Here is a 27,500-nt window from a genome sequence, read left to right as displayed (position 1 = left end):
AAAAAGAACAACTGTTTGCGCTTGTGGATGAATGTTAAAACTCTCAGCCATATGTTCTTAACTTTTCTCGTCAGACGTGCATCATGTTGTTTGTGTTTCCTGCTATCTTTCTCTTGTCTTAACTTTAATTGTTTGCAGTCTATCGATCTTCTCTGGCAGGTAGCTTACCAATCCCTTTTTATTCAGCTGGCTGTATCAAACCTTCTTCATTTTTAAATGCCATATACATTTTTATCAGGAGTGCCATATGATTGTAGGCTTTTGGAATTTTCATCTGTCTGCTCTTTTACTAGAACAAAATTATTTCCTAGGTTCAAATTTTCTCTTATTGATAATTTTGGTAATTTGGATGATTTTCTTTTCTACAGCCACCATCAATAGTTTCAGATGTGGTATGCACAGCATGTGATTTCAATCGTCCTGGAAAGAATTGTCTCCGGAAGCTTGAATGGGTTTGGCGTGGGGAAACTTACATGGCGAAAAAAAGGTTTATTTCAATGCCAAATCTGTGTTAACTTTTAACTAGCAGATTGTGTTTAGCTTTTCTATGATCCCTCATCCCTTTGTATTCAGTGATTATTATCATATGAAAAAGCAAATAGAGTCAGAACTTGTCGAATCAAATGAAAGCCATACTCCAAGGCCCTTTATTGAACTGCCGAAGGCAGAACAACAGTTGAAGCTGAAAGAGCGCCTGAAGAAGTACTGTCAAAAGGTAAACGTTAGTTCCTGTATTTAGTTTATCAGTTCATTTAGTTTCTCAGTTCTACGCATTCATAATATATCCTGCTGTTCAACCACAGGCTTATAAACGGGTTCTTGACAAACCTGTGATGGAGGTTCGAGAAGCCAGCATTTGCATGCGGGAAAATCCCTTCTATGTCAATACAGTTCGAAGGTCCAACTTAATCTCTGACTGATAGTTCGTGTTTTCATGCAGTTTATCTGTTCAATGCTTTTGTTTTTTGTATCTATTAATTATCACTGTTTCTGAGGTCTTTCCTGATATGATTTTACTGTTTAAACATTTTATTTTTAAACTTCATTGACAAGATTTATTTATTTTTTTTTTAAATTTCAGTTTTCGAGATAGAAGATATGAATATAAGGGGCTGAACAAAGTTTGGAAGGGAAAATTGGCAGATGCAAAAGCCAGTAGAAATTCAATGAAGATCCAGGAAGCACAGGTCGGAATACTTTCTCAATGAATTGATTAAAGCGCATGATGCACATTTTTCTCATATATTTATCTTGTTCCAAAATTACAGGACATGGTTATTCTTTATGATTCCTTACAGCTTGCTCATAAATGCATACTCAATTCATTTTATGGTTATGTCATGCGCAAGTAAGGTTCCTTGACAAAATTTCTATCATTGCTCTATTACATCTCGTTGCATACATCTGGAGCTCATTGTAATGTTATTGAATGAAACAATTGAAGGGGTGCAAGATGGTACTCAATGGAAATGGCAGGCGTTGTTACCTACACTGGGGCAAAGATCATTCAAAATGCTCGCTTGCTTGTTGAAAAGATTGGAAGGCCGCTTGAACTGGATACAGATGGCATCTGGTGTGCTCTTCCAGGGTCTTTCCCGGAGAACTTCACATTTAAAATAATGTAAGTATTCTGTTTCTATCAATTTGCTGCATCCATGGGCAGGCCTTTTGATGCATTCAATTCTTCATAATCATGTTTTTAATTTATGTTATTATAATTTTTGAGTTTTATTTTTTTTACCCAATAATGGAAGGAAACCGATGATCATTTGTGGTATAGGTGCTCATTGGACATGTTTTTCCTTTGGTGTGCTAGCTTCTTTGAGTGCTTTGTGTTTGGGTTAATACGGATTTGTTGGTGGCAGCTGAGCTGCTTGGGTTTGGGTTTGTTGGAGCCGGCTGAGCTACTGTCTTGGCTGTTCGGTTTCTGCTCCTTCTCCCTGGCTTTCCCGTTTTCCCTTGCTTGGTTGTTCGGTTTCTGCTCCTGCTCCCTGGCTTTCCCGGTTTCCCTTGCTTTGCCTGTTTAGTTCCTACTGTTGTCCCTTGGCTTTCCCGATTTGTCTGGTGGGTTATCCCGTGCCTTTTAATGCTGCTTTTTTCCTCCCCTTTTTGGTTGGCTATAGTGGGTGACTGAGCATGACTGTTGGCCTCCTTTTCTCTCCTATTTATAGGAAAAATTTGGGCTGTTGTGAGGAGCTTTTTGAAGTGAAAACAAAGTCAAAAACCTGAGGGTTTCTTCGCTAGCTTGATAGCTACTTCTTCACTTCTTGTCTCTTCTTCCAAGTCTTCTAACTTCTTTCTTCTCTCCACAAGTTTCCACCCCATTGTATCCTTCTTCTAAAAATTGAAAGTTGTGTTGGTTGGTAAGTTTTGTTAGGATTTGTCGGAAGAATTGTGGCAGATGTTGGATTGGATCAAAGTTGTTGTGGCGGACCACTAGTTTGCATGTCCTTGAGCATTCTTGACACCGGATCGGAGGGGGCTCGACGAATCCACGTCAACGATTCGATGGAGATCGCCGGACACCACTCCAGGAACTCCTTTTTGGAGCAAGAACCACCACCTAAGAACAATCTTAGGATACAAAAATTCACAAGAGAGTAAAACTCTAATTGTATTAATCTCCAAATCTACCTATTACAATGAATGGCTAGGTATTTATAGACATGTAGGAACATAATAGACTACACACAATAAAAATCAAGCACTAAACCTATGTAGCCATATAAGCTACCAAATGGAATAAAACTAGCCTGAAGTTAATACAATCAAACAACTCAACTCCGACATCATACTACCGGGGTAGGAGGAACTTCAGGCTCATAGGAAGATGTCCCGTCCCGTTGGTCACAAGGAGGCGGGTTTGGTTGGCTAAACCGGCCTGTATATTTCCACCCGGTGTCATTTGCCCCGTCTAAGAGAGACTTCAACATAAGCTGGAGTCGTAGTAATACATGCAAACGACACTCTTCAAGAGTTGAATTGGACTTGATATCAAACTGATCAACTATGTCATGCATCAAAGTTGAATTCTGACAAACATCAAATGCATCTGATCGGGTAGTAGAAGAATCAAAAGTTGTTGGAATCATGTTGAAAATCCTTGGACATCTAAAATTGGAGAGAAACCCCACCACCGTTGTTGGATGGCAACAAGATTTGAGCTTATGTCAAAGCTTCCTGTTGGTTTGTGAATTTATGTGACATGTTGTTGATGGAAGGTGTTTCATGGAATAGGTTGTGAAAACCATTAAAGGAACTTGATGAAGTGGATGTGATGGGCATTGAAGATACGTAAGTCTTCGGGGTGCATGTTTGAGATCTTGTACCAATTTGAGATCCCATGGAGAGAAGTCTTGAAGCTAGAGATGAATATTCTGAAGATAAATGCTTGTCATGTCATTGTTTCCAGGCATCATCATGCCATACATTGTCCTTGAAATTAGATGAGCTCAGAGAAGAAATTTCAGAAGCAAATGTTTCATGTGAAAAAGTGAAGTTCCAATCTATGTGCTCATATCCAACTTCCCTGATTCCAAGTTGACAAAGCAAATGCGGAGCCTGTCCTACGAAGTTTGAACTTTCATAGATCTTGCTCGCGTCATCATCATATATGGGTTGACCAAGATCAAGAACTCCACCGAACATGTCGTCATCGTACACGTCGTACACAGGTTCATCAAAGACAGGCAAAGGCGACGATTTTGGCAACAGATTTTCAAATTTTTCGAATCTAAATTCAGTTGAGGGTAAGTTGGAAGAATGACAAGGTGGCTCTTCAAACACATCTTCGTGGGTAGAAGAGATCTGATCATTTGAGATGCTCTTGTCGCTGTCATCGATTCTTAAGGGTTTAGTTGAAACGAGAGATATTAAATCCTTCGTGGCAGCATACTTGCCCCGGACGCCATTAAAGTCCACGGTAAGGGGGCTCCAATTTTTCCTTCTTTCAATTCTTGACAATCGCAGTTTTAGTTGAGCGATTTCTTGTAGGAAATCTTCGATTTCAGCTTCTTGAATTGTTTGTTGATGATTTCGGCGAGACGACATCTTGTTAGACTATTTTGGGCTGGAAAAAAATATCTTGCTTGTCAAATGACTCGGACAAGAGGAATTCTTCCAGACAGAAACAACTTCCGCAAGAATCACTACGATTGAGTAATGCCTTTATAGATAGCAAGATCCACGAATCAGTGAACTATTTGTTGAAGATAGTTCAAGATTGCCTTGCAGCCATCAGCAAGTTGAAACAGTAGTTTGGCTGGCTGATATGGTTGGGGTGGTAAGACAAAGATCGGCTAATCGTGAGCTCACGTCATGATACAAACATGAACAAAGAAATAGAATTCTTGCCAAAATCTGATCGAATTTCTCTTATGGCTGGAATTTAAAACCAAGATGAAGAACAATCTCCAAAAAGGACTTGTGTACTTGGCGATTGCTGGATTGCCCTTCGCCCAATGACGCCAATCCAGTTTTAGTGGATGCAAACTTGAAGTGCTAGGCAATCTCATGCACCAACCGCAAGCTGGATGAAGCTTTGCCTCTTCTTGATAATTGTGGATTTTTGGACATATGTGAAAACGAGAGCAACAACAGGACAAATTTTTGGGTGGCCGAAACTGATATTCTTGATGTCTTCTTCTTGTTTCCTTTGAGCTTTCTTTCTTCCACCAAGGCCGATTCGCCACCAAATGACGCCGATGGCAGAGGCAAACGGTGACGAACAAGAACGCCAGCAACTTGCCGGCTCTGATACCAAATGACACCGGACCGTAGGGGGCTCGACGAATCCACGTCGATGATCCGATGGCGGTCGCCGGACACCACTCCAAGAACTCCTTCTTGGAGCAAGAACTGCCACCTAAGAACAATCTTAGGATACATAAATTCACAAGAGAGTAAAACTCTAATTTTATTAATCTCCAAATCTGCATATTACAATGAATGGCTAGGTATTTATAGACATGTAACAACATAGTAGGCTACACACAATCAAAAGCAAGCACTAAACCTATGTAGCCATATAAGCTACCAAATGGAATAAAATTAGCCTGAAGTTAATACCCCTTAAGTTTTTTTTTTTTTTTTTTTTTTTTTATTTTTTTTTTATTTTTTTTTAAAATTAGCCTGAAGTTAATACAATCAAACAGCTCAGCTCCGGCGTCAATTCTATTTACCTATTTTATCGTTACATGTGAGGTGACCACTAGCCGGTTGTTCTGAGGGTAGTTTGTTTTGGTTTTCTTTCTTCTTATAAAACAATTTTAGTTTATTTAATTTTAGCCCATTCATTAAATGGTAGTCCTAACTTCATCTCATAATTTATTGATTTTACCCTCATACAAATAAAATATCCAGTCCTTTTGTTGAATTGTTTTATGTAGATTACTATTTTGATGATTAAAATTTTGCGGAGAAAATTTATATAATTATTAGATATTGGTAATTAAAGGTTCTCAAGGAGTCTAACCTTTAGTCATGTGTGATATCATGACCTAATTAAGAGGCTTAACTTAACGAGGTGGAAATAGACATTCGGATGATTCATAAATTTTGCTTGCAAAAATTTCTATCAATAAATTATTTCCAATATATTGAAAGATCCTCTAAAACTTCAATTGTATTTTTGAAGTAAAATACTTAAAATATTTTTCTCTTAGAGTGTTGTGTCTATGACATACATTCTCTTTTCTTTCAGTCATTTAAATAGTTTGATCGATTCCTATGTATGTTTGCAAAATATGGGTGAGTTATAACACAATTCAGTGAGCATGTCATATTTCAAAATTATAGTAATGCAATACATTTTAAATAATATGTATGCTTGCTCTAAAAATATAAGTAACTTCACTAAAAATTAATTAAAAAAATGAATATCAATCATAACTTATGCATATATATAACAATCATATATTGTCTTAGTATTTTTTGTAACTAATACAACTGTCACAGAAGACACCTTTTAAATAGTAAAAAAATCTTTTTCAAAATTCCTTTCATTTCACACGAGCCGGGTAAGTTGCACCTCCAATTAATATTGTAAAGGGATGTACTGCATCATTCAATCATGCACATTTAAGCATCTTTATATAACTTCATGAATGAAATTTCAATGAAAAATTCATACCTACTTATTATTATTTTCTAAAATAAATGATATTTTAAATTTACTATTAAAAATTAATTTCATTATTTAGCATATTTGTATTTAGTTTTATATTCTTTCATTAATATAAAAATATAGCATAATTAAATAAATTTCTATTTTTGTATAGGTAACTTCTCTAGTTATTATTATTTTATATAATTCATTAATTTGATATAAAATCTCAATTTAAATTATCATTTAAGTTTTAACTCAATATATAATTTTCTAGGTTAAGAAAGGTAGAGGTATACTTATGAGCTCTAGGTCAATATTATCATTTAAACATTTATGAGCTGATTTTAAAGGCTCCCCAAAAAATAAAACCCAAAAATTAGGCTCATGTTTTGACCCCCCATTTGCCAACATCAATTTTATCATCTGGTTCTAAGTTTTTTATAGGCACAAACCCCTATGATTAATAACCTGTCCTAGTAATGAGAGAGAACATTTGATTAAGGCTAGTCATTAAATAGACACTAAGTGCTTGGTGTATATTAGCAGCTAATTTGGTATTGGGATCAATTTACCACCTTATACTTAAATTGCATGTAAGATATACTTGTCATCTTCAATATCTTAAATTTCTTTAGACATATTATCTTATAAAAATTCATTAAATTTATCTTGATCATAATGTCAATTATAGGATTTGATAAATATTAAGTTCCATGAATAATTTTCTCATAATTTTAAAGATTGAGCATCTCACCTAAATTATAGGATCTTCTTTGGGATAAATTTTTAGATCATGATTTTTGGATTAAAAGCTGAATCGCTACAATATATTTGAGTTGAAAAGATAAATTTGTGTTATACTTAATTTTATTTAATTAGGTAATTAATTATAAAATGCTAATATACTTATTTATTTCTATAGACTTCTTTGTATCAAAATGATTGAAAATTTTAATATAGAATTTAATAAAAATATTTTTGTAAATTTCATATGTGCTAAAAGTGGGATATAATTTTTTAGAGAATTTATCTACCTTCTTGCTCGTCATCCTTGAAAGTAGCATTTGCCTTAATTAATAAAACATAAAGAGTACAAGTGAGTACAAAGTAGTATGAAGTCCCCGAGAAGAGACCTCCCTCAACAAAATAAAACAAAAGGGAAGACTGCTAAATTTTGTATCCATCCATACACAAAAATAACTGAAAAAAAATACAGCTAAAAAGAAACAAAAGCAATGGCTCCTTAGCTAGCAAGGTGTGGTCTTGCTAGTTATCAGATTATCTTATATCCTAATCTACTTTTTGTTTGAAGGGATGCCTTATATATAGATAGATAGGCTGTGGAAATTCATTGTTTTTGGATGATACCCAGGGAGACTGGTACCACTTTTCACTGCTCTTCGATCATTCATGTAGAACCAATGCCTTGTTGTTGAATGCAAATCTTAAAAGATAGACCATAACTGCTAAAGCTTTATGCACTTTGCTTTGGGAGCCTCTTTATTTTATAGTCATTATGTGATGTACTATTATATAATTAATGTTTTATCATATGCATCTACTATATCATAACTTCCACAAGCTGATCAAGGATTATATTTGTAGAGATGCAAATAGAAAGTTCACTATTTCATATCCATGCGTCATGCTTAATGTTGATGTTGCAAGAAATAACACCAATGATCAATATCAGGTGAGCAACTGAAGACCTCTTGAATATGGAATTGATTAATACATGGAATTTATTTATTTTTCTCTTTTCTTTCTAGACACTTATGGACCCTATTACTAAGACATATGCTACACACAGTGAATGCTCCATTGAGTTCGAAGTGGATGGACCTTACAAAGTGAGCAAAAAGCTGTGACTTTTTTTTTATTATAACATCAAATTCCATTTTTCTTTTGATATGTTAAGCTGATCAAATTATACTTCGAACATTTGAAGGCAATGATCATTCCAGCTTCAAAGGAAGAAGGAATCTTAATTAAGAAGAGATATGCAGTTTTTAATCATGATGGAAGCTTAGCGGAACTGAAAGGTTTTGAAATCAAGCGAAGAGGGGAGCTGAAGCTCATAAAAGTATTCCAGGTAATAGTATTTTGTCCAAACTTATAGAAGAATCATAGCTCTGATTCATCTTCTAGATGCTTTTCAGAGTTTTTCTCTGTCATAGTTGGTGTTCTTCATTGCTTGATTGAGGCTTTTAAACCATTTGTAAGATCTAAACAAATTATAACCTGTTTCCAAAGTTATAATTCAAGACATAGCATTGATGTCACTTTGAAGTCCTTTGGCAATGAGGTGTGTGCGCTTATAGATATGCACTCTATAAATAATTGATGGTATCCTTTCTGTAGTTATCAAGTGCCTGACTCAATGTTCTTGTGAAGCATCTGAATACCTTTTTAGTTGATCAAATTGACAAGGTAATTCTTTTCTGTTGTTTAGATATTGTTTTGGTAAAATCCACATATTTAATAGATGACATCTTTCAATAATTGTGTGGCTAGTTGATATATTCAAATCGAGTATATATATGAGCTTAAAAATGATCTGAAATTGGTTTAATCTTGCAATTATCTTTTATAGAACTCTTATGATTACACTTCGAACTGTAACTCTTGCTATTATCAATATGACAACTATAACGAGCCATATTGTAGTGGGTCTGATGATTATAATGAATTATTTTAAATCTTGCATTCCCCCCATACAAAAAGGGTATAAAAATTTCGTGATAGGCCCACTATATTAAGAAAGGCGTGAATGAGTGACATAAGAGACTTGAAGTCCCAAGTGCATTAAGAAAGACAGATAGGTAGTGTGGGTGGTGTGTGGAGCGCTGAATAAGAGATTTCATTTCTACTCATCAAGAAAGGTGGAAGCCATTGAGGTTGTTCCCTGTGTAAAGAAAATGCAAAATAGCATAATATAGTTTCCCTGCTAAAAGATGCGTACAAGGGCATGTGAAAAGATCAATAATGTGCCATTTTCCTTGAGTCATATTGGTGACACATTCACGAGGAAGAGGGAAAACATTTAGAGAGACTATTTTGAGAGAGAGAGTGTGTGTGTGTAGTGGAGAGGGATTTTGATAGAGATTTCCTCCAAAGGTAGTTGCTATTGTGGCTCCCATTATTCTCAAAATATGGTCTCATGATTATTCTGAAGCCTAAATCTGAGGTTATGCTAAGCTTATTTTTTTTGCTAAAATAACTTATTCAAATATTAGGATGAATGAATAGGTTGATTCATAAATTCTAATATTCTTGCAAGATATTTCTCCAGATATGCATGTTATCCACATTTTCTAAAATTGGTTTTATCTACTCTCAAATGGTACAAGTTGCGTTCATGTTATCATTTTCACCACTATCATGTCTTCTTAGGGATCTTCTATGATGCTGCTCTCAGAAAGATATGTAAAGCATGGCTATATCCAAAACCAAAGCCTCCAGATTTTAATTTGTATTTTTAGACTACATATGTTAAATGTTCAAGTGACATTTATGAATTGGTTCCACCATCTCCAATTTCATATAAACAATAAGGTAGACATCAAAAACAATTTTAGATCATTGTCCTAGTATTTTATGTTATTTTAGGATTTACATCAAATTTATTGCATTTAATTTTAATGATTATCTTTACTTTTAAATTAGATGATAAGATTTTAGGTCTTAGTTGCATTTAAGTTTTAAACTAATATGATTTTATCTTTTAACCTTATTTCATAGATGGGATTTGAATGGATGTTATTGGACATTTGAGAAAAGGGCCAAAATGATCCCTTGACTTTTTATGAAGGATCAAAATGGTCTCCAAATATATTAAATAATCATTTTGGTCACTCAAGTCTTAAAAAAGAATCCAAATAGTCCCATTGTGGGACTATTTTGATTTCTCTTTAAGGAATTGAGAGACCAAAATGATCATTTAATAGAGTTAAGGATTATTTTGGTCTTTCATAAAGAGTCAATGGACCATTTTGGTCCTTTTCTCTTGGAAATTTTGAATTATGAATGACATGTAAAATATTCCCTCATTATTCGCCTTCCTTTCTCTGCTTACCTACAAGTTCCCTTCTCTCTAGTTTCAATCTCTTTATTCTTGAGAATTTTCAAGCCTTCCTTTCTCCCTTAATGGCAAGTGTAAATGGGAAGGGAAAAGTATTACACATTTCCTCTTTTCTAGCATTAGTTGCAAAGCTTCCTTACAATTGAATTCAAATGGAGAATGCAGGCTATGAAGATGACGATTAAAAGGAATTTCTCCTCACACCCTATCATCAATTTGGTATCAAAACATTTCTTTCTTATTAGAGAGTGTTATGTGATGGTATCTATGAAATATCCAGTTTTTTCAAACCTTATAGTGAGTTACTTGAATGTGCTATACCTTTTGTGATCTACCCTAAAGCATAAGGATTTGGTATGGAGCGGCATCTAGCCTTAGTTTTTCAAATAGAGATTTAATGATTATGTTCTTACCAATTTTACATGCATAGTTGCATTAATTATTTAGGATTTTATATGGATATTGAAATGGGAGAGTTCTTTCTTTTATTTGTTTTTTCCATGCATCATCAAAGTTTCTAATCCAATATCTGGCATTGTTAGTTGTTCCACTAATTGCGTAGCTATGATGGTGAAGTCTTCTTTGCCTCTTCTCTATTTTGCTTCTTCTCAACGTATAACATCCATTGGTTTCAGTCTAAGTGATCCTTGTTTGCAATGTAGGAGTAAAGTCTTTACCTCTACTTCCTTTGTTCTTAGAGTTTTCACCATCTTGCTTATCGTTTTGGAAGACCTTCCTCTACTTCCTTTGTTCTTAGACTTTCAACGAATTTTGCATTTGTTGGCTTAGAACTTGCCTTTGAGAAACTCTAAACTCAATAATAAGAGAAGAAGGGGAACGATAGTTACGTTCATAGTGAACGAGCTCCAGTCGCTACATCTGACCCAACAGGAAGAATGACAAAGTTTCGCGACTTCTGATTCGACGGGAAAGAGTGTCGTCGAAGGAGGCATTAACGACTCGTTCAAAACCCCCTTGTTGCTACATCGGCAAACTTTTGCGAATTTTGATTCAACAGGAAGGAACGTCGTCGAAGGAGGTGAAGAAAGGCTTTAGCGACTCATTAAAAACCCTATTGTGTCCAACAACAACGAATAATGCAAAAGAGAAGAAAGAGTAGCAAATCATTTGGGAGTTAATTTATGTAATTTAATTAATATAAATTAATAAATTTTAAAAATAAATTAGTTCTTAATAATGTAAATAATAATAGTAGTTATATAATTATTTAAGTTATTAATATTTATAATAGTGATTAGATAATTAAGCTAGTTAATATCCCTAAGATATTATTAGTTAAGTTAAATAATTAATATATGACTAAAATTTTAAAAATTATAACTAAAATAATTATTAATTTCTCTTATTAAACAAATGATTAATAAATTTAAACAAATATATAATTACTCAAAAATATATTTAATTTGTAGTTTAATTAAAAATTATTAAAATACCCCTATTTTTTAACACCGTTAAGTTTAACTTCCATTAGTTTGGATGTTAGGACTAAATGGTCCCATTTTAAAGAGTTGAGGGACCAAATTTGCCCCTCAAAATAGCTGGGGACCAATTTGGTCCTTTATCTATATTAAACTCTCATCATACTCCATATACCCTTATTAAATATGTAATTAAAATGATTTTTAGGGTGGTTTGCATGCTGATGCTCTACCTGCCTTCATGGTATAGTTGTGCATAAGCTACTTACGCTTTCATTTTAGATTTTGCCATCAACTCCACTCATGCTAGTGTACAATTGGGTAGAAGTAGGATCTATATTTTCTTATGAATCTAGATCGTGCCATTATTTTTAGAGCTTGATTGTTGGATTGAACTAGGTTGGAGGTAGTTTGTGATGTAGAGTACTCATTTTGTAGTTGTGGACTAATTTGCATCAATGGGTCTTAGATTGTTGCTCTTGTATTTATCATTTGATAATCTCACATTTAATTTGTAAGATCTACACTTTGATACTGAATTGAACTCGGATTGGAGGAATGATTCAAATGGATCTCCACTTAATCGAAAATGCTAAGTATTTATGTTTCAAAAACCAAAAGCTAGGAGTCTAGTCGTGGTTCTTGGAACATATTATTTTAGATATAATTCTTTTGTAGCTTGGCATGTGGTGGACATTTGTATTAAGTAATCAAGATTGGTTAAACCTCTTGTTTGTCAGGCTCAAATACTAAGATTTAGGTGAGAAGTTGGAAGGGAGCGAGAGGTGTGACGTGCTTAAGGAGGAAGGAACAAATACTAAAATTGTAGGAACTAGAGTACCAAACTTTGACATGCTCCCTTTATCTTCTACTCTTTTTTTTGTTTCTTCTTTGCCTCGTCGCCTTTTTAGAGTTGGCTAGGCTGAGATATGAGACGTATCTACAATTGGGGCCCTGGGGGAGGCTACGGTTTTCTCCTCATGTTGTTCAAAACACCAGAGAGGAAAAGGTATGCTTGCTCTTTTGTCAACTTGATATTAGAAAGTATATTAGTTGGGCAATTTCAATTAAAAGTTGATGCATTAAATGTCATCATTTCAATTTGATAAGTCAAGATATAAAGAATCGGAAAAGCTTTTCATGCAGAAAAAAGATGGAGGAAAATTATAATTAATTAGAATAGAGAAAAAGGATTTTAAAATATTAAATAATATGGATTTATATTTAAATTTACATAAACTATATATATAAAATAGGCGATGCTTGACTTAATTATGAAGAAAATTTTGTTGGTGATGCTTTTACGTGTGAGTTTTTTATAAGCATATATTTATTTTTTATATTAAAATTGAAAATTTAAACCCACAATGTCAATCTCAAGCCTGAATTAAAAAGGTTGAGAGTTTTTTTAAATCATCAGTTTATGACCTTGCTTGGAAAAACTCCTTGCTTTGCCCCTGGGTGAGATAGAGAGGGTATTTTAAGAGAAAAATAAAAAAAATTACTTCTCCGTGATAATGCAATCATTCAATTCAATTAATTGAATGAAAAATGCTACTACATTTTCTACTATTTATTGGAGAAAAATCCTAATCCTACTTTCTTAAATTATGAAAGTACAGCTATTATTCCTTGTTGATGTAAGCATCTTCTTGAATCAAGCTTCCTCCTTATCACCTCACTTGGCCAGTAAGTTGAATGAAGTGGATCTTTTGAAACTTTTTATCCCCTCTGCTTCATATGTTCATTTGTGTGGCTTGAGGTATGATCCTTTTGTAGTTTTTGGACCTTGTAGTATGTTCCCATGCACATTAGCTTTCCATGCATGAAGGGTTTCATTCATGCTTATGTTTTGAACTTCCAGGATTACTTTCATTATCTCTAATTTTAACTGTTAAGCTCTTCAAAGGTCAAACTCTTTACGTTGGAATTGTATTTCATCTGTTTCTACTTTCATCATTAGTAGTAAATGCTTATTTGTGATTTCAGCTTTCTCTTGTAGCATATAAGCTTTACTAGGCATTTTTATTAGATTTGCATTAAAAAACCTTGAAATGCCAACATCAACACTAACCTTACAATTAGCTCTTTGAAGCACTGAAACTCCATAGTTTATCATGCTGTAGTTTAATTTTCCTATTTGATTTGTTCTTCTTCATAGGCTGAAGTTTTTGACAAGTTTCTGCAAGGTTTGACTTTAGAGGAATGCTATGCAGCTGTTGCAGCAGTCGCTAATCGATGGCTAGACCTTTTAGATGTGAGTCATATAGTTATACATTCTAATATCAAAATGTTTTTTTTTATTGCGTCACTCTGGTAAACAAAGAATGATTGAGGTTATGCTGACTAACAACCTCTTCTATTTTTCTTCAGAATCAAGGGATAGATATTGCTGATGGTGAGTTGCTTGATTATATATCAGAATCAAGCACCATGAGCAAATCTTTAGTTGATTATGGGGAACAGAAATCTTGTGCTGTGACTACTGCTCGACGCCTTGCTGATTTTCTTGGTGATACCATGGTCAAAGACAAGGGCCTACATTGTCAATATATTGTTGCCTGTGAACCACAGGTGGAAATCCGTAGGCCTTTGTTTAACTTGCTACATGCTCATAGGTCTTTATAATGTCACTGTACTTGATGCTGTCTTAAGAATTGATTATATACTAAATACTTTATTTTCCATCAAGAACAAAAAATGCTTTATTTATTCTTTTTCTTTATAATTCAGCATATGTATTTCTTATTTAAACAAAAAAAAAAGTCTAGTTTTTCTTTTCACATTCCTGTGATCTTGTTTTGGTTCATCTTCATTTTAGTTTGCATAGTTTTCTATTGCATATAATGTTGTGCTTGCCTTTTTTTTTTGATAGGATGGATTTTGTTGTTTGTTACATGAGGCAGCTAAAACAATTTTCTTCACTGATTTCAATCTGGAGGTGTTTTGCTGCTTTTTGTTCTGTTTTTGCACTTTTCGTTTGCAGCCTAAACAACGCTGTTCAGTGTGAAATGGTTTTTACTGATCAACTTGTTTTCCTATTTAAGGTGCTTTTTGAAATAACTCTTTCAAGTGTTATTTTTTTTGCAATGCATTCTTCCTCCTGTGCATAATAGCAAACTGTATGAAAGTTTTTTTTATTTGTATTTTTTTAAAAAACAAAATATTTTTCTGTTTGGAATTCCTAAGGTGTTTCTTTTAACAAATGTAATACCTTGTGCTTAAATTTTCTTTAATCATTGATAAGATTTCTCGTTGCGCTGTGATTTCTTTTGATTTCTTGAATATCTTGAGTTCATTCTAACTTATAGTTTTCTTTTCTGTTCAACATTTTAGGGTACTCCAGTAAGTGAACGTGCTATCCCTGTTGCCATATTTGGAGCTGAGGCAGGTACTATACCTTTTTTAGAGTTTTAATAGAATTAAACTTCTTGTCTATTTTAATTTTAGAATTATAATTAAATATTCATGTTCAAATAATGATAATCTTTCCTAGCTTATGTGATTTTTTTTTAGAAATCGAAAGGTTTTATCTGCGTAAATGGTGTAAAGTTTCATCTGGTGTGGGCATTCGATATATTGTCGACTGGTCTTATTATAAGCAGCGTCTTTCTTCAGCCATTCAAAAGATCATTACCATTCCTGCTGCAATGCAGAAGGTGGGTTTGAGGCATTACCTTTTTTAACCCCCATTTCCTTTAAGCTTTAGAAATTTATCTTGGCTGAGTGGAATTATGAAGCTGAACTTTCTTCCAGGTCTCTAATCCTGTTCCAAGAGTGTTGCATCCGGAATGGCTGCACAAAAAAGTCCGTGAGAAGGAGGATCGGTTTCGCCAGCGTAAACTAGTTGATATTTTCAGTACAAGAAGGAAAAATTCGAATGATGCAAGTGTTAGAGACTTAGAAGACATTGTAAACAGCGGAAATAGTTTAATAAGTGGGCCTCAGGTTGTAGTTCTTGACACCAAGGTTAACAAAGAAAGTCATTTGGTAAAACAATCTTTTCAAGCAAATGGGTTGAACATGTCACAAGAGCCTTTAATTGAACTGAATCATAAAGATGCTTCTGGAGAAAGCATTGATAGAAATGTTGATTATCAAGGTTGGCTTGCGATCAAGAAAAGAAAGTGGAAAACAACTCTTGAAAAAAGAAAGAAGAGAAGGTAATTGGTTGTGGGCATGTGCTAAAGAATTACTTACTGAGTACTCTGTTTAAAGTTTTGACTAGTTGCTTTAACATTAATAAATATACAACTCTGTAGTTTACAGAACTTTTCCTTTTTGTCTTTGTTCAAATCTCTTCAACTTGCTTGCTTTCATTCGTTGGTGTTGAGATTTAATTTTGGAAACTGAAGCTAATGAACGTCAAAAGGGTACCATATAAATCTTAATCTGCTTAAACTACAATAGTAAGAAGAAACTTTATAGCATATGCTTTCTAAAAAGTAGACCTCTAAAGAATTATGAAAAAGAGCATTGTTTTATTGATATCCTCGTAATGAAACGTGAATTGCATATTTTGTCATTTCTCTTGGTAAAACGAATCTCTCCTAATGTGAGATAGATAAATTAACAAGCTTATTTATCCTTGTTTTGGTTTAACACATAAATTTAGATATATTTTGAATTGGATTTCTGTATTAAGCTTTGAATATCTGTTACCCATACCAATAACAGAAGAATGTAACATGCGGCATTATCAAGTGGCGTCTTTTGAGTTGTTAAGATCACTTTAGATCATTGTAGAAATCAGTTTGGAATAGTTGAAACGGTTAAAATGATTCTTCTTTATATGTTTTTTAGATATAATCTGAACTGTAATTTCTACACAATTTAGAACTTATTGATGTTTATGTCCATGGATGGTAATCTCTTTGCCTTTTTTATCAATAGTGAGTTTGTCACTTTGCTGCTAGTTCTTCCTAAATGATTATGTAACTTTCAGATTAGTTGGAATGAATGAATCACATCAGTCTGCTGCTGCTACTAAATTGCCCGTGTCTTCTGTAAGCTACAAGCATACTAGAGAAAAGAATGGATTGAATTCATTCTTCAGAAAAAATGAGTTAGCCCTTCTTAAATCGCACTGGCAGGTCTGGCTTTGGTTTTTTAGATGATATTCAATAACTATGGTTTTTCTACTTTTGCCTTTTACTAGTTGAAGCAAATGAAAGGAAATAATTTGCCATCCAGGTAATACAATTTGTCTCAAGTACAAAACCTGGTTTCTTCCTGGCCTGGATAGTCGTGGATGGTGTCATGCTTAAGATCAACCTAGACGTTCCTAGAATATTTTATCTCAATTCTAAAGCACCTGTGACTGAGGAATTTCCTGGAAGACGTGTGAATAAAATTCTTCCTCATAGTCGACCTACTTTCAATCTCATCGAGGTAATCCAGTTTTGGAAATTTTTGTTTAAGTAAAAGTCGCTTCTTGTTGATGTTATCTGGAATGTCTTGTGGTTAGTATTGTGATTCTAGCACTTTTTACAGGTTGTAATTGACGAGGAACAATTCCGGGCTGAAAGCAAAAAACTTGCTAGTCACTTGGCAGATCCAGAAGTTGAGGTCAGTACCCAGTAGTCCTTTTTAGCTTTTACAGGCTTATGATCTTGCATATTTAATAAGCTACTATTTCTTATTTCTGCATTGCTTTCTTCCTTTTGCCTTTCCTTAAGATTGTTCTTTTTGTGTAAATTATATGCAAATTCATAGGCCGATCTTTTCCTGAGAGATCAGTACACATCAGTTCATTTCTTACTAACATACAGATGTAAAGTAGCATGAGTAACTAATTTAATGGTAGAAGTGGTACTTCTAGATGACTTTGTAGATCTGAGAACACAGTCCTGGGTATGGTCCTGAGCTTACTGGCTCAACATAATCAAGGAACAATAGCCAAGTCTGCGCACTAGTTGTTTCCTGTTGCAATAGATAGTCATGTCCGGATTCACATCATGTCAAAAACGTTGTTTGTACATAATGAAATTTTCTGTCTTGTCTGCATCCTTTTATAATTTGCGTACGCTGAAACTGGGTATTCAGGAAAGCCGTCAATGCAGTAATTGAAGATTCCATGTCATTCGTTCTAAATACATGTCAGTTAGTCAGAGATGAATGATTTCTTTTGTTTCGGTCTTTTTAATGTTAGTTATATTAGATAAATTCTTCTGTAAGTATATAAAATGCTAATTTTCACTTGTTTATCCTTTCTCTCTGGCTTAGATAATTTGTTCTTTGAGCCAACTTTCATTTTTAATGTATATACATTATATTTTGCCAGGGAATATATGAGACAAAGGTGCCCCTAGAATTTAATGCAGTCCTCCAGATTGGTTGTGTTTGCCAGGTGGACAAGGTTGCCAAAGCTCGAAATGCACAGGATAGCTGGAATTTAACTGAGTTGCATATGAAGACGACGACTGAATGCTCCTATTTGGAACAGATTATTTCCTTCTTTTATTTGTATCATAGGTGAGTAAGATCAAGATTTTCATTGTGGGTGCATCCTTTTTTTTTTTTCTTTTGTTGAGTTTGGTGTGATGTGGATGCCAAAAGAGGCCATGAAAACATCATTAGGATTGAAAATGATATGCCTAAAGCAATCACAAAAGGGGAAAGATAAAACCAAACTAGAGAACATGGTTATTTATTTGGGTCAGCTTCAATCGACCTTATATTCATGGGAGAGAATAGAGGATTTGAACCACTGATAAAAAAGCCATATTATTATTTACAAAATAAGATCACTAACTAGACCTTTCCCAATTCCCAATTATAGTTGCACACAATAAAAAATTTCTAAGAATAATCTCATAAATCAAGAGCAGCATCTAAAAAAAAAAATGTTATTGACATGCTTTATTGAAGCGGTTAATCCTCCACAAACCTTTAATCTAAGACGGTATGTGATGAAGCAAAAGAGATCTTGATGGTGCTTGCATTAAACACTTGTAGAAGTAGCTTATCTTATAGACGTCAAGTAAGCACAAACATGAAAATATATATTATATAGAGAGATAGTCCGTTGCACAAATGTCAATGCATGTAAGCCCAGTGAATTTTTACTTTTGAACCAGCACAATTCTGGGATTTTCATATTTCTGATATAGGCGCAAATCAATATGTTAAAACTATTGTTAGGACAATTAGGAAAAAACATATTTTTGAATCAATTAAATTTCATGGTTAAATTTTGTAGTAAAATTGGATCTCTTTACGACTCTTCAAATTGAGCATTCTAAACACCGAAAGTCCCAAGAGAATCAACATCATCCAAGTTCATCAAGCCTGCATGCCACCTGATTTAAGTATCTCGGAGAGACTTTTATAGTATAAATGTTGCACTATAAAGTGGTACATTTGATGTTTTGCCAAGTTTGCCAAGTGGCAAACTAGTGCTCCATGAAGAGGGGAGGATTGGAGAGGACGTGTTGGTGATGCGGGGAAAGGTTCAAAGGAAACTTGGAAGGACAAAGGAGACCATTATATAGGATGGACTCAATGATGGGAAATTTTGATTATTTAATTACGTATTAATAGTTAAATGACAATCTAATTGAACACAGATTTTCAAAAGAATCCATGTTAAAATTTAAGTTTCAATAATTATATATGAAAAAGTGAGGTGCCTAATTATTATTAGATCCAAATTCAGTTGATATAGTTGTAGTTGACTGTTTTAGTTTTATATATATCATTATCAAAACACCTGTTTGAAGAATTATTTTTTTAGGATTTAGATACCAAAGCATAAAAGATAATTTTTTCATTTGGTGAAAGAGCATAGTATAACCAAATTCAGAGCTAATAGAGCATGCCATGAAATTTTTTGGATTTGAATTACATGGAGACCCTTGTAGGCTTGTAGCCCTGGCCCATAAATGGACAACATAAATTCTAGCAATACTCTGGTATTGGATCCGACTATTGATGCAAATGAATCCATCTTCGACCCATATCTAGTGGATAAAATTTTATGTTTCTTTTAGGTAGGGTAGTAAGCTAAGATCGAACTAAGAGGTTCAATAACAGAGTAAGAGGTTTAATTCCTGATGTTAAGAGCACAGTTAGTGTTCACAATCTTATCTATTATCTATGCAGACACAAGAATACGACTTCATCAACAAGCGTTTGCCTATTCTCCTTGACTAGCAAGTTGAACAACAGGTGAAATGCTCTAATCTAGGGTCAGTTATAGTCATAGTCATAAGAAAATACTGGAGAGCAAGCATTGGCAATTGTCGACTTTATATTGTGTGTTATTTTATTCGATGCCCCGCTTCTCCCCACCATTGCTTACTGTTCCCCTGCTCCTAGAAGATTTTGAGAAAAATGCCTTATCAAAAGAAAATATTAGTGCCTTTCTTCTCTTATTTAATTTGTGCATTGTGTTGTAGGAAAGTTTGGATTTTTTTTTCTTAGTTTTATGGAAAATAAATGGAATTAACTATGGGCAATTTGCACAAAGAAAATTGTGTTCATGATTAAGATGGATAACATGGCTACAAGCTACTATATACTAGATTAGGAAAGGACCCTTGGAAGGAGCATCTGATTCTTGCACAACTACATTATTTACTATGGGATTGCATTGATGCTATCCATGCTTATGCATTTAACATCTATGCTACAATACCCTTAACTTGATAATAACTTCTTCACTTCATCAGGCTATACTTTATTTGTTCTTTTTATTCACAGTTTATCTGAAGGAAGGGCTATTTATGTACTATATTTTCAAGTATCTGGAACAATATCTGTTGTAATTGTCAACCCATTTCAAAACAAAGAACTTTCTTCCTCTCTTCTTGAAAAACAATTCCGGGAAGCTTGCCAAGCAATGTCCTTGGAATCTCACGTTCAGGCATCCCATGCATCTGCGAAGGTAGGGGCAACTGTTTTAGATTATTTAAGCAGATTTTTTTCTATTCTCTTAACTAATCACTCATAATAATCAATGGCAGGTGGAATATGTGCGTACATTTGAAGCTGGGGAAAAGCTTGTGCAAAGAGTTTTAGTTGAATACAGGTTTTCTTTCTTGTTTCATTATCTCAAACAACAGTCCTTCCTTAGCCAAAATTCCTGTGTTAGCATGGCTTAAACCATTAACCACAAATCACCTAACTTCATTAACATGGGTGGTACCATTCAGTCTTTATATGAACTTCTCAAATAAGATAGGAAAGAAAACCTCATAATTGATTGGAATATATATAGATTGAAAATTTTTTCAAGTTTATAAAATATGACAATATTTCCAGACATCGGCATCATGGACCAACCGTTGCTGTCATAGAATGCCCAAAGGTTCATGCTATCAAATCAGGGGTACGTGTTCTAGATGATTTTCCTTGCATTAGCGTTCCTTGCAACACCCAGGACAGCAACTATCAGGTACTTCAGAGCATTCTACTTGAGTTGGTTTTTTTTTTTTTTTTACTATGCACCTATCCTTAAGATCAATAAGGCCATTTCTCATTTTTCTTTTATTTAGGCTCTTGGATGGCAAGTGACAGCTGGGAAAATTGCCATGCAAAGGTGTGCTGCATCCTCCCGGTGGTTTGCTGAAAGAATCCGACTATCCAGATATGCACATGTAAATCCTCTTAATGATTAGTGACACTCAAACTTTGAACCAATCATCTATCATTGCGCCATAACTCCTATTATATTGCTGAAACAGGTGCCAATAGGAAATTTTGAACTTGATTGGCTCTTATTTACGGCTGACATCTTCTTTTCTAGAGCATTGCGCGATCAGCAGCAGGTTACTGCATTCTTAAATATCTCAAAATCTTTCCAAGCCATAATGTTATAAATTCTTCTTTTTGTTTCTGCTCGATGATTATTTTGATCAACGCTAGTTAACTTATTTTCTGAGTTCTATCTGACAGCTACTTTGGGTATCTGATGATGGCATTCCAGATTTAGGAGGTATATATGAGGGAGATACATGCTTTGCTGATGAAGTAAGAACCTCGACTTTATTTAAGGGAAAGCACTTCTTCATGCTAGATATATATATATATATATATATATTTTTTTTTTTTTCCTTGACTTTATTTACAGTCAGTTTTGGCGAAATGTGTTACTATGGAGCTAGATTTATTTCAACTCTATTTGGTTTACTAAATTCTATACTTTAATTAGGTCAATCAACCCGCTCTCACTTATCCTGGAGCATATAGAAGGGTAGCTGTTGAATTAAAGGTCTTGATGGCTCTGCTGCATATGCACTTATTGTCCTGTTTCATTTCCAAAAACAGAAACAAAAAAAAAAAGGTTTTGCCTTCAATAATTTGCATCTTTCTCTACAGGTTCATCACCTAGCTGTAAATGCCCTACTTAAAAGTAGCCTGGTCGATGAAATGGAAGGAGGATCATTGTTCGGATATGAATATGACATAAATTATGGATCAGATGCTAATGAAGTTAGTGATGAAGCTAGCTCATGTGCACCTGCATTTCGAGTGCTTAAGCAATTAATTCAAAGATGTATATCTGATGCTGTGGCTTCTGGAAATGAATATGCTGATGCTATATTGCAGCATCTTTACCGGTGGCTTTGTAGGTAATTTGTAACTTCCCTGGTGGAAGTCACGCTTGCTTCCGTTATCTCAGAATTGATATATGCAGTGATTTCTTTCTAAATCTATATTGCTCTATACAGCCCCATGTCAAAACTTCATGACCCTGCACTTCATCGAGTTCTACACAAGGTATATATTTACTATGCGAGTGAACAATAGAGATAGGACAATATTCTCTCTTTTTAGATAAATTTATTGTATTTAGCAACCAGGGGCGGATTCACTATAAGCCCATGGGGGCGATTGCCCCCTTAAAAAAATTATTATATGATTCTTTAGATAATTTGTCCCCATCCATCTATTTTTTAGTCTTTATTACAAAGGTTTTTAGGCAATTGTCCCTCCCTAAAAGTTTTAAAATCCTATGGTCTTTAGGGCCCCAACACAATTAAACACATTATGTAGAGATTTTATTGTTAGGGAACCGAAAATATCCTTACAAACAAAATTTGTAAAGAAAGTCAAAAAATATCCTTACAGCCAAAAATCCAAAGAGAAATATCCTTGCAAAGAAAATCAAAAAATATCCTTACAACCAAAATTTGTTTCGGGGGCGCTACACCCGGAAACCCAACATATCTACGAAGCGTACAACGATCACCTGGAACAATTTTTGTTGTAAAGATATTTATGAAAAAAAAAAAAAATCTCTTTACTTTTCTAAGAATAAAGGTTGTTGAAGTTTGACTAATTCTAATCAGGTTTTACTTTGTTCTGCTATGTTTAAGAATTTCTGACGTCTTGCATTTTTGAATTTTTTCTCTTTTTTTGTTTTCATCACATTGCCTTCTGATTTCTATTTTTGGCAGATCATGAAGAAAGTATTTGCTCTGCTTTTGGCCGAGTTCCAGAAGCTAGGAGCTACTATCATCTTTGCTGATTTCTCTAAGATTATTATAGACACTGGAAAGCTAGATATGTTGGCAGCAAGTGCTTATTGTGACTGTCTGATCAAAACCCTACAAACAAGGTATGTGGCTTGTCTGCACGGGTTATATATTGACTGTTTAGCAAATTGTTGTTTAATTGTATGTCTACCATTGTATCTATGATAGGGATCTTTTTGAATGGATTGAACTTGAACCTCTTCACTTCTGGCATTCACTGTTATTTATGGATCAGGTAACTCATTCTTTACCCCTACATGCCTTCTCTAACAATCTGTTCTGCCCTTTCTTCCTCTTATGTTTTTTAGTACCTTAGTTCTGCAACAGATAAAGTGCAAAATGGCTTAGATTTGAACCTTTTTTGTTGGTAAATTTTGTTTCTGCATGACACAGCATAACTTTGGAGGGATCCAGGCAAAATCATCTACTGATTCTGTTGCAGAAAATGTTGATTGTGACTCACAAGTAGACATTGTTTCTAGTTGGAGCATAGCTGATTATTTGCCAAAAGTGACTCAGGTTTACATTCCCCTTCATATCAAACTCCCCTAATTGGACTGAATTCATGTTCATCGCCAACATAATAAAACCATCTATATTCATTGAATGTATTAATTTATGTTTTTTTTTATTTACAGTTATGATTTACATTTTTTGGAGAGGGCTAAAACTATCTATATTCATTGAAGGTGTTAATTTATTTTTATTTTTTTTTACAGGACCATTTTGTTTTGATTGTTTCTGAATTCTTATATCTCCCATGGAAACATTTAAAAGCCCAAATTGCGAATTTCAACATCAGAAGAGATGCTACCACCTCTACTCAGTCAATTACTGTTTCAACTGCTGAAACTCTTGAATCCTCTGTTAACGAATATCTGAAAGACCAGGTAGTAGCATGCTCTGTGTATTTAAGATCAATTCCAAAAAGTTTTTCAATTGATTTATTAGTTATTGGATGGAAATACTTCACTTAATGTTGCAGATTAGCTGCTATTTCTCTGACAAACTCCTGAAGATTGTTTGCGATACACTTCAGCATTTTAAGGGAAAAAACAATGTTGATGTTGATAATACAGAAACTCATGTCTTCAAACATTTTGATTCCTCTCATTCAAACAAAGGCAATGCCGCATTAGAGTTTATTAAACATGTCTGTGCTGTACTTGCACTTGATCAGAATGTTCAAAATGATATCCTGGTTTGTATCCCCATTTCTCTTAACCTTGTTTATTTGCTGGTCCGCTTTTTTTTTTTTCTTTAATTGAAGATAGATCTCTAAAATTATCAGTATTTTTGCAACAGAGATTGAGGAAGAACCTTTTGAAGTTAGTTCGGGTGAGAGAGTTTGCCCCAGAAGCACAATTCTGTGACCCATGCCTATCTTTCACTCTGCCAAATGTAATTTGCAGGTATGCTTCTCTTTAAAACTGCAATTGTTTCATCATTTAGATGAAGGCTATAATTGGATGTCCTCAGTAGTAGGGGTGTCAAAACTGGGTTTCGGGTCGGGTTTGGGTTGATCCCGGAACTAACTAGGGTTCAAACATGTCGACCTTAACCCGATCCGGTTATGTAAACAGGTCAGAAATCTGGACCCGGTCCCGACCCTTTATTTTGGCGGGTTGACCCGACCCAACATGATTGACCCGGATAGCGATGGCTGACGGCGGGCCGACGCGAATGCTAGTGCGTGTGCGCGAGCGCAAGGGGGCGCGGGCAGCCTCGCGCACAACGCGGCCGATTGCTGACAGGCGCAGGTAGCGCGGTCAGCCGCGAGCAACTTCGGGCAGGTGCGGGCAGCCTCGGACAGGCGTGACGGGCAGGCTCGGGCAGCGCGGTCAGCTCATTTCAAACGGGTTTTCGGGTTGACCCAAAAGCCTGACGGGTCAACCCGAACCCGATCCGTTTTTCAAACAGGTTAAAACCAGGAACCCAACCCGTTTCAAATCTGGGTCGGGTTTTCAAATCCGGGTCGGGTTCAACCCAAAATTTTCGAGTTGGGTTTTCATATGGTATCAAATTTTGACACCCCTACTCAATAGTGTTGCTATAGGGCTATACCATGAATTTCATTTGTTTTCTATTTTTCTCTGAGATTGTAAATCCTCGTCTCCTGAACTTTGAGCTTTCTTCTTGGCAGCTATTGTAACGACTGCAGGGACCTCGACTTGTGTCGCGATCCAACACTCTTAGACCAAGAATGGCGTTGTGCCGTACCACACTGTGGGCTTCCATACGACCTTGAACAGATGGAGAATGCCCTCCTTCAGATCGTTCGACAGAGAGAAAGGCTTTACCATCTACAAGATTTGGTCTGCCTGAAGTGCAGGCAAGTTAAGGCCGTGCACTTAGCCGAGCAATGTGGGTGCGGCGGCCAGTTCAGGTGCGTCGAAGATTCGTCCCAATTCTTAAGCAAAATGAAGGTTATTATGAGCATCGCATGCCGCCATAAACTCCAGCTGCTCAAGGATTGCACCTCATGGATATTGGAAGTTAAGCAGTAACTGAAATACATTTTATGCATAGGCAATCTTAAGAATCTGCCTACCATGCAGCGGCGTGCGCTACATTTGATGTACAGATGTTCCCTTCAACATTTTAAACTATTTAAATTATGGTTTGTAACCTTATTTAGTTTAGAATGTATATTATTTATGTAAAAAACGAAAAAAATAAAAATATTCATATGGGCTGAAAACCTGGAATGAGAGGGAGGCAAAGCTTCCATTTTTTGCTGCAAGATAATTTAGCGTTTGAACTTTCAAATTATAAATTACTTCAAAAGATTTTTGCTTTGTTTGAGATTATTTTCTTACTACTTAAAATAATTTTTTTAATTTTTGTATTAAGAAATTATCTTAAGAAACAGTAAGAAAGTCTTATTAGGTAAGGTTCAAGCCACAGCAGCCCTTTCCTGCAAAGTCAGAAAATTCCAGTGGTGGTGCGTTGCTTAGAGGAGCAGTTTAGTGTTGCGGTAAAACGTCTATTCCAAACTGCTATTTCGTAATAATAACGAAAGTCTATTATTTCAACGGAGAATGCTTTTACTTTCTCTCGCCTGCACAAAAACAAATGAAGTTCATATTTAGCTATCGTTCTTGAAAAAGTCAACAAGGAGTAGCGTAGGCTTTTGAAAACATAGACCTTTTGAAAGGCAATTTTCATGGTTCAGGATTTGTATGGGACAGGTTTTTCTTTAACGGGAATTCACCTGCTGACACCCTCAAAAGGGTGTATAGTGGCATGATAAATTTTTGGTTGGCTTAGAAGAGACACTCACCTTAGAAATTTTTTAGCCTGCAATTGATTGGGCTCTACTTAAGAGTTGTTGTTGCTTGAAGCGAATCGAGCACGGATTGAAGGTTTCCAACCGTACTCACCCACCAACCAAACAAGCATTGGTGGGTTTTTTATTTATTTAATTTGAGTAGATCTCATCCAAACTGTCCATAATTTTAAAGTTCACGTAGCTCTTTTTTGTTGGTTAATTTTTTACATGAATTGTTAGTTTTTATGGTCATGCATATACGCTAATCATGAAGTTTAAATGTAAAAAAGTTTATATCTCATGTTTATTTCTTTTAAATTCATTAATGCTGGTGTTGGATTTTCTTACAAATCTTTACCTTTGGAAATTTATACATGCAATATAAGCATGTTGGGGAGCATGCATATACATTAAAATGAAATAAATATTAGCCGACCATATCAATAAGGAATTGAATACATCATTGTCCAGTTGGGGGGCAGTATCCTCCACCAAAATAAGGATGTTATCTCCAACAACCTAGATTTTGGTCACTACAACAAAACTTGAAGGTTCTTAAAAAAAAAAAAAAAAAAAAAAAAAACTTGAAGGTTTCATATCATTTTCAGAGATATTTAAAGGGCTTGGTAGTACTCAAATATCCTAGCTACTAACAAGACTAAGTAGCCTTAAAAAATGTACACAACTTGATAAAAATTTTAAAAATTATAGAAAGATCTTTCCAATAATCAAAGTGATTGCTACAAAAATCAGCAGATTGTTGGGCGAGTAAAATGTCTTATACGATATTGTTTGGACATCACTTGGGACAGATTATTATTCTCTTGTAATTGATGACTACTATTTCAGCTAACTTCATCAGATTGTTTTCTAATAAGATGGTAATTTTTCTTTGTAAGAAAAGCTTGCTTGAATGCAATTGTAAAATTACTTTATAAAGAAACAAAAAAACTGTAAATATAGTGAAACAAAAACAAGTAACACTTTAACTTTCCATTACATCTTACCTATCTAGTTTTTTACATTCCAATTAATATTAATCTTTATTTATATCTAATAAATAGTATATTAAATAAAATTCCTTACTTTTTCTAAGAGCCAATTTAACCTTAATCAGAAAATT

At 34.6% G+C, this 27,500-nt stretch overlaps 1 protein-coding gene across 3 annotated transcripts in view; it reads left to right on the top strand.

The window, feature by feature from the left end:
• LOC110113617 (DNA polymerase epsilon catalytic subunit A) overlaps positions 1-25,875 on the top strand; it is a 58,913-nt gene extending 33,038 nt beyond the window's left edge. For all 3 annotated transcript variants that reach the window (XM_020846263.2, XM_028696839.1, XM_020846262.2), the window contains 34 exons: positions 369-487; positions 574-715; positions 804-898; positions 1,082-1,187; positions 1,269-1,348; positions 1,445-1,621; positions 7,712-7,799; positions 7,876-7,956; positions 8,055-8,198; positions 13,788-13,883; positions 14,000-14,200; positions 14,963-15,017; positions 15,143-15,285; positions 15,383-15,789; positions 16,572-16,719; positions 16,820-17,017; positions 17,120-17,194; positions 17,910-18,100; positions 20,330-20,513; positions 20,593-20,657; positions 20,891-21,023; positions 21,124-21,225; positions 21,313-21,396; positions 21,524-21,598; positions 21,780-21,839; positions 21,947-22,200; positions 22,300-22,348; positions 23,029-23,189; positions 23,275-23,341; positions 23,500-23,625; positions 23,826-23,996; positions 24,092-24,307; positions 24,412-24,518; positions 25,250-25,875. In XM_020846263.2, the coding sequence (XP_020701922.2) occupies positions 369-487; positions 574-715; positions 804-898; positions 1,082-1,187; positions 1,269-1,348; positions 1,445-1,621; positions 7,712-7,799; positions 7,876-7,956; positions 8,055-8,198; positions 13,788-13,883; positions 14,000-14,200; positions 14,963-15,017; positions 15,143-15,285; positions 15,383-15,789; positions 16,572-16,719; positions 16,820-17,017; positions 17,120-17,194; positions 17,910-18,100; positions 20,330-20,513; positions 20,593-20,657; positions 20,891-21,023; positions 21,124-21,225; positions 21,313-21,396; positions 21,524-21,598; positions 21,780-21,839; positions 21,947-22,200; positions 22,300-22,348; positions 23,029-23,189; positions 23,275-23,341; positions 23,500-23,625; positions 23,826-23,996; positions 24,092-24,307; positions 24,412-24,518; positions 25,250-25,613 (4,764 nt within the window). In that variant the 3' untranslated portion in view covers positions 25,614-25,875. The remainder of the gene's footprint in view (positions 1-368; positions 488-573; positions 716-803; positions 899-1,081; positions 1,188-1,268; positions 1,349-1,444; positions 1,622-7,711; positions 7,800-7,875; positions 7,957-8,054; positions 8,199-13,787; positions 13,884-13,999; positions 14,201-14,962; positions 15,018-15,142; positions 15,286-15,382; positions 15,790-16,571; positions 16,720-16,819; positions 17,018-17,119; positions 17,195-17,909; positions 18,101-20,329; positions 20,514-20,592; positions 20,658-20,890; positions 21,024-21,123; positions 21,226-21,312; positions 21,397-21,523; positions 21,599-21,779; positions 21,840-21,946; positions 22,201-22,299; positions 22,349-23,028; positions 23,190-23,274; positions 23,342-23,499; positions 23,626-23,825; positions 23,997-24,091; positions 24,308-24,411; positions 24,519-25,249) is intronic.
• The last annotated feature ends 1,625 nt before the right edge of the window (positions 25,876-27,500 follow it).

Source organism: Dendrobium catenatum, unplaced genomic scaffold (assembly GCF_001605985.2).
Source record: "Dendrobium catenatum unplaced genomic scaffold, ASM160598v2 fragScaff_scaffold_847, whole genome shotgun sequence".
NCBI lineage: Eukaryota > Viridiplantae > Streptophyta > Magnoliopsida > Asparagales > Orchidaceae > Dendrobium > Dendrobium catenatum.
The sequence above is the reverse complement of the archived record's forward strand: the minus strand, read 5'-3'. Positions and strand labels throughout refer to the sequence as shown.